General features: G+C 47.4%; 1 protein-coding gene across 1 annotated transcript in view; it reads right to left on the reverse strand.

The window, feature by feature from the left end:
- Positions 1-4,855: 4,855 nt before the first annotated feature.
- Positions 4,856-7,500, reverse strand: part of pdcl3 (phosducin-like 3) — a 6,425-nt gene continuing 3,780 nt past the window's right edge. The window contains exons 5-6 of the mRNA XM_080839918.1: positions 6,164-6,372; positions 4,856-5,685 (exon numbers count right to left, since the gene is read on the reverse strand). Coding sequence (XP_080696044.1) covers positions 5,540-5,685; positions 6,164-6,372 — 355 coding nt within the window. The 3' untranslated portion in view covers positions 4,856-5,539. The remainder of the gene's footprint in view (positions 5,686-6,163; positions 6,373-7,500) is intronic.

Genomic DNA, 7,500 nt, shown 5'->3' on the forward strand with positions numbered 1-7,500 from the left:
GAGAAGCTAACACCCACAAACACACTAGATAAGCTAACTAGAGAAGCTAACTTCCCACAAACACACTAGAGAAGCTAACTACCCAAACTCACTAGAGAAGCTTACTAGCCACAAACACACTAGAGAAGCTAACTAGAGAAGCTAACTAGCCACAAACACACTAGAGAAGCTTACTAGAGAAGCTAACTAGCCACAAACACACTAGAGAAGCTAACTAGCCACAAAACACACTAGAGAAGCTAACTAGAGAAGCTAACCACGATTAGCAATTTATAGCAGAAAGTTTGGTTTATCTGCACACCCCCAAACATCAGGCAAGCAGACCAATCATAGATTTTTGCAGTCTGCGTTGCTGTGACATGTTGATACATTTCTGGGGAGCGTAAGTGAACATTCTACACGGAAGCCTAAATCAACCTTAAATGTTTGTGGCGGAGAGAGAAGGAGTGTGAAGGTGTATGTGTGTGCCTGAGTCTGTAATTGTAAGTGTGTGTGTGTGTGTGCTTGAGTCTGTAATTGTACGTGTGTGTGCCGGAGTCTGTGATTGTAGGTGTGTGTGTGTGAGTGTGTGTGAGTGTGTCTATAGTCCCCTTGCGATTATCAGATGTGACATGACCCCCCTCAGAGACACAAGACAGAACTCCTCATTAGCTCAGGCCAGTCAAACAAACTCACACACACACACACACACACTCACAGACACACACGCACACGCACACGCACACACACACACACACACACACACACACACACACACACACTCACAGACACACACACACTCACACACTCATTAACTCAGACCAGTTAAACACACACACAGAGACACACACACACACACTCATTAACTTAGACTAACTTCTACACTGACAGGAAATCTACAGGAGCTATCACAATGCTGTGTGTGTGTGAGTGTGCGTGTGTGTGTGTGTGTGTGTGTGTGTGTGTGTGTGTGAGTGTGTGTGTGTGATATAGAAGGAGACTTTAGAGAGGAATGGTGAGTGAACATCTGTGCGCCTGTGTCTGTGTGTGTATATTGGAGAGAAATAGCCAATCTTTTTTTCTATGAAGCATCCAATAGTTCATCTCTGATCACCTCTGCCCAAGGGCTGCCTCACACACACACACACACACACACACACACACACACACCTCTGCCAAAGGGCTGCCTCACACACCCACCCACCAGACACACACACACACACACACACCAGACACACACACACACACACACACACACACACACACACACACACACACACACACACACATACACACACACACTCACGCACACATACACACACACACAAATACAGACACACACACCAGACACACACACACCTCTGCCAAGGGCTGCTCATCTAAGTATGAGGTTAACAATAGGCGTGTGTGTGTGAGTCTCATATAGAGGTTGTATAAGTGTGTGTTTGAATCACTCAGATAAAGGTGTGTGTGTGTGTGTTTTCTGTAGAGGCCTGTAAAGAAGCTCTGCTGAAACACTGAAAGGTGTGTGTGTGTGTGTGTGTGTGTTTTCTGTAGAGGCCCCTAAAGAAGCTTAATCACTGAAAGGTGTGTGTGTGTGTGTGTGTGTGTTTTCTGTAGAGGCCTGTAAAGTAGCTGAAACACTGAAAGGTGTGTGTGTGTGTGTGTGTGTTTTCTGTAGAGGCCTGTAAAGAAGCTCTGCTGAAACAGAAGACTAGAGCCTCAGAGACTGCTTCACCTCCCTCATGACCAGACCATAACACAAGCCCTCTCCCTCTCTATCCTCCTTTTCCTTACTCTCTTCTCCTCCCTCCCTCTCTCCTCCCTCCCTATCTCCCCTCCTCCTCTTTACTCTCTTCTCCTCCTCCTCCTCTCTCTCCCCTCTTCGTCCTCTCTATCTCCTCCTCCTTACTCTCTTCTCCTCCCTCCCTCTCTCTCCTTCTCTCCCCTCCTCCTCCTTACTCTCTTCTCCTCCCTCCTCCTCTCCCTCTCTCCCTTCCTCCTCCTTACTCTCTTCTCCTCCCTCCCTCTCTCCCCTCCTCCTTCCATCTCTCTCTCTCTCCTCCCCCTCTTATCTTTCTCCTTCTCTCTGCTCTGTCGTTCTCTCACCCTCCTTACTCTCTCCCCTCCTCTCTCACCCTCTCCTCTACTTCTGTCTCCCCTCTTTACTCTCTCCCCTCCTCCTCTTTACTCTCTCCCCTCCTCCTCTTTACTCTCTCCTTCTCTCCTCTCACCCTCCTAACTCTCATTCCTCCTCTCTCTCCCCTCATTCTCCCTCTCTCTCCCCCTCTCCTTCTCCCTGCTCTGTCCTGTAGAAGGCCCTCGGGGTTTAGGAGTCCTGCATCTTCAGCACAGGAGAGAGAGAGGAGGAGATGAGAAAGAAGAGGAGGAGAGGAGAGAGAGAGGAGGGGAGGAGAAAAGAAGAGGAGGAGAGGAGGGTGTGTACATACTCTCTTCATTGATGGAGCACCAACTGCTGAACACGGCCGCGCACATTTTCCTGATGACGTGATCCTGCTGAACACGCCCGCACTACCGGCTTGTGATCTGACCTTCCTGAACGTGCCCATAGGGGCTACATCCACACACAGCCATCTGATTCCCACCCCATCATAACCCCTTCAGCGTACTCATGACCTGATCCTCCTGAACGTGCCCATAGGGGCTACATCCACACACAGCCATCTGATTCCCACCCCATCATAACCCCTTCAGCGTACTCATGACCTGATCCTCCTGAACGTGCCCATAGGGGCTACATCCACACACAGCCATCTGATTCCCACCCCATCATAACCCCTTCAGCGTACTCATGATCTGATCCTCCTGAACGTGCCCTTAGGAGCTACACCACACACAGCCATCTGATTCCCACCCCATCATAACTATATCATAACGCCTGGACACGCTTCAGCGTACTCATGACCTGATCCTACTGAACATGCCCCCCCCCTCCGCCTGAGCATCGAACATCCCTATGCCCCCCCCCCCCCCCCAGACACACCGTTCACTGCTGTGATTGGTTAATAAAGTGCTGGACATGACTCCTCCTCCATGATGTGATTGGTTAATAAAGTGATGGACATGACTCCTCCTTTGTGTTGTGATGCAGATCCTGTTTGTTTCCCTCAAGATAAACTTAAGCACAGAAACACACACACAAGTATTTAACTCAGCTTGCTTTGAACCCAGGTAAAACTAAACACTTAGGGCCTGATTTACTAACAGGATTGCGCCCATTTCAGGCGTAAAATAGCGGTCGTAAACATAAAACGGTATTTACTAAGGATGCGCATTTGAGTAGAGGCGCATATTAACGCTTTGTGGGTGTGATGGCACGGAAACGTGGGTGGTAACATGGGCGTGAAGCGCAATTTAATGGGAGGAGAGAAGGTAAGTGCGCCTAATGATGTATTGTGTGGTATTTACTAAAACTGCCTGGCGAGCGCACGTCTCTGATTTGCGGGCAAATTCTCCGCCTCATAAAAGCACGTCTTGACCAGGAAGCGCATTTCCATTGAGTCTGAAAACGATAATATGGCAGCAGTTATAAGAGCAAGGCGAAGAAAGAAGACAGAGACAGCGCACAGAAAAAATGTTTTCAACTTGTATAACACTTTTTCAGTTAAGCGAACCATAAATCATTAGACGGTACAGGTTAACCAGCCACGCAATACTTCAATTACTGGACCATATCAGAGACGACATCGAACCCTCCACCCGGTGATCACATTCCATTCCATCAGTTGTTAAACTCCTGGCAACATTTGCAAATATTTGCCTCTGGATAATTTCAAACAGTTATAGCATCTGCAGTTGGTATATCTCAGCCTTCACTCAGCCAAATATTCACCCAGGTACTCGAAGCATTGCTACGCCGCACTGGTCAATATACATTTCCCCACTACGATAGCTGAAATTAAACTTTCCGAACGTAATTTGAGCCATTGATTGCACCCACATGCAAACAGTCCCACCTTCAATCCACGAACACATTTACCGAAACAGAAAGCACGCGTATTCAATGAATGTCCAGGTCATATGTGATGCCAACATGACCATTACTTACGTGGTAGCCATATACCCTGGATCTGTCCATGACAGTTTTATCTTCCGGAATAGTGCCATCTATCCATGATTGAGCAACGGCGATTTTGGAGAGGCCTGGCTACTTGGTAAATGTAATTGTTTCAGTGGGGATATATTTTAGTGAACCCATGTCCCTTGTAGAAATTATAAATCTCGCCATGTACACATCTTTATTATTATATTAGACAGTTTATGCATTAATGCCACCAATAGCATAATCTTTATAATCGTGTTCTTTTAAACGTTTCGCTGTAGGTGATGGCGGGCAGAAAAACAATATAACCATGCGCAGTCGCGCACATTGAATCAGGTTCAGTGATTGAGCGAACGTGAACCAATATTTCTATCTCCTCTTCGCTGAACCTTCATTTTGTCTTCCTAGAATCTCCATGGTGGCAGTAACATGCAGGCTTTTTCTCCCGTCTTTTAAAGGTGTGCTAAATAACACTTAAGGATCTGGTTTGATAAATACCATGGAAAATGCGCAAAAATACCGTGCGTTAATGTGCGACCGCAGATTAAGCTGCGGTCGCAATGTTAGTAAATCAGGATCTAAAGGGCGGAGTAAACACAGATTGCCCAGCGCTGATCTTGTTTGATAAATACCACGGAAAATACGCGAAAACATTGTGCGTTAATGTGCGACCGCAGATTAAGCTGCGGTCGCAATGTTAGTAAATCAGGCCCTCAGTGAAATTTAACACACAATGAAGTAACAGCAACTCGGACACACACACACACACACACACACACACACACACATAAATGAACACAGTAACAACAGGAATTCAGAAAAAAAGTCCTTTATCTGTGTGACAGACATTATGAGGATTCATACAAAAACGATTCTGGCATGCCCACACGTATGTGTTAATCGTTGTCGGACATGTTGTCTCGTATAGACGTCATGAGTGTGTGTGTGTGTGTTAGTCGTCGTTAGAGTGGTCGCTGTCTCGTTTGGTGGGTATGGAACACGATTGGACGTCATGAGTGTGTGTGTGTGTGTGTGTGTGTGTGTGTGTGTGTCTGTGTGTGTCTGTGTGTGTGTGCGTGTGTGTGTGTGTGTGTGTGTGTGTGTGTTAGTCATCGTCGGAGTCGTCGCTGTCTCGTTTGGAGGGTATGGAACAGCGTATAGACGTCATGAGTGTGTGTGTGTGTGTGTGTGTGTGCGTGTGTGTGTGTGTGTGTGTGTGTGTGTGTGTTAGTCATCGTCGGAGTCGTCGCTGTCTCGTTTGGAGGGTATGGAACAGCGTATGGACGTCATGAGTGTGTGTGTGTGTGTGTGTGTGTGTGTGTTAGTCGTCGTCGGAGTCGTCGCTGTCTCGTTTGGAGGGTATGGAACAGCGTATGGACGTCATGAGTGTGTGTGTGTGTGTGTTAGTCGTCGTCGGAGTCGTCGCTGTCTCGTTTGGAGGGTATGGAACAGCGTATGGACGTCATGAGTGTGTGTGTGTGTGTGTGTGTGTGTGTGTTAGTCGTCGTCGGAGTCGTCGCTGTCTCGTTTGGAGGGTATGGAACAGCGTATGGACGTCATGAGTTTGTCCTGGATCTGCTTGTGTGGGTTCTCTTCCAGCTCTGTCTTCAGAGCCCCTGACTCCGATAGCTTCCACTCCAGCTCTGTGGAGGACACACCCACACACACACACACACACACACACACACACACACACACATTAAGGCTACCATCATCCTTGAATACAACAAAACAATACAATATCTAGTTGAGTTCTGAGTGTATCAGGTGTCAAAAAGTGACTGCCTGTGTGTGTGCGTGTCTCTGTACAGCTCCCTGTGTTAAGGCAATGGCGCCCCAATGTCCATCCCACACCCACTTCCCTCTCTCTCTCTCTCTCTCTCTCTCTCTCTCTCTCTCTCTCTCTCTCTCTCTCTCTCTCTCTCTCTCTCTCTCTCTCTCTCTCTCTCTCTCTCTCTCTCTCTCTCTCTCTCTCTCTCTCTCTCTCTCTCTCTCTGTGTGTTTGTCTTTGTGTGTCTCAGTGTACATCTCTCCCTCTCTCTCTCCCTCTCTCTCTCCCTCTCTCTCCCTCTCTCTCCCTCTCTCTCTCTCACTCACTCTCTCACTCTCTCTCTCTCTCACCGTCAGCTTTGAGGTTCATTCCTCCGAACACGAGCGGTCCGATGAACTGGGCCCTCATGTCTCCGTGGCGATAGACAAAGATGGTGGGCAGGTTGCGGTCGGGGTAGTTGGGGATGCAGGTGGTTGAAATGGACTTCAGGAACTTGGTCTGCGGAAACTTCCGGGCCAGGGCGGACAGGTGCTGGTTGATCAGCGTGCACAGAGGGATCCTGGGAGGAGGGAGAGGAAGACAGAGGTCTTGAGGAGAGTGACGTAAAACAGGGCTAGAACATGATGACCAGGGCTAGTGTGTGTTTTGTGTGTGTGTGTGTGTGTGTATTCTGACCAGGGGTAATGAATGTGTGTGTGTGTGTGTGTGTGTGTGTGTGTGTGTAGCAGAAGCAAGAGTATCATCAGTAAAGATGCAAATGTAAAAAAATGTACCACTACACATACAGTCTGTGAGACAGTCAATGCTCGGCTGCAGTGTGTGGTGTTTGCAATCTAACTAATATCGCTCCTTCATCAATGGAACTCTCTCCCTATAGAACGCTAATCTGACTAATATCACTCCTTCATCAATGGGAATGGCGGAGCTGAACATTCTCAGCCATCTTTAGCCGGGGGAGTGGCAAGCTAATCCAGCTTCATTTAAATTAGCCTGCGCTGGAACATGTCTGTGTTGCTATGGTGATTTAGCCAAACTTGATGAGTGGAACCGAAATATATTGACTTATGTAATCTTATCCTGAAAATTATCTCGGCAACTCAGTTAGCTAGGTACAAGGAACGGGTCCCAGCTGTGTCTGTGTCCATGATGTCATAGTAACACCAGCTGTGTCTGTGGTTTAAAAACATCAGCTGTGTCTGTGTCCATGTTGTCATAGTAACACCAGCTGTGTCTGTGTCCATGTTGTCATAGTAACACCAGCTGTGTCTGTGGTTTAAAAACATCAGCTGTGTCTGTGTCCATGTTGTCATAGTAACACCAGCTGTGTCTGTGGTTTAAAAACATCAGCTGTGTCTGTGTCCATGTTGTCATAGTAACACCAGCTGTGTCTGTGTCCATGTTGTCATAGTAACACCAGCTGTGTCTGTGTCCATGTTGTCATAGTAACACCAGCTGTGTCTGTGGTTTAAAAACATCAGCTGTGTCTGTGTCCATGTTGTCATAGTAACACCAGCTGTGTCTGTGTCCATGTTGTCATAGTAACACCAGCTGTGTCTGTGGTTTAAAAACATCAGCTGTGTCTGTGTCCATGTTGTCATAGTAACACCAGCTGTGTCTGTGTCCATGTTGTCATAGTAACACCAGCTGTGTCTGTGGTTTAAAAACACCAGCTGTGTCTGTGTCCATG

This window comes from Sprattus sprattus (genome assembly GCF_963457725.1).
Source record: "Sprattus sprattus genome assembly, chromosome: 5".
NCBI lineage: Eukaryota > Metazoa > Chordata > Actinopteri > Clupeiformes > Clupeidae > Sprattus > Sprattus sprattus.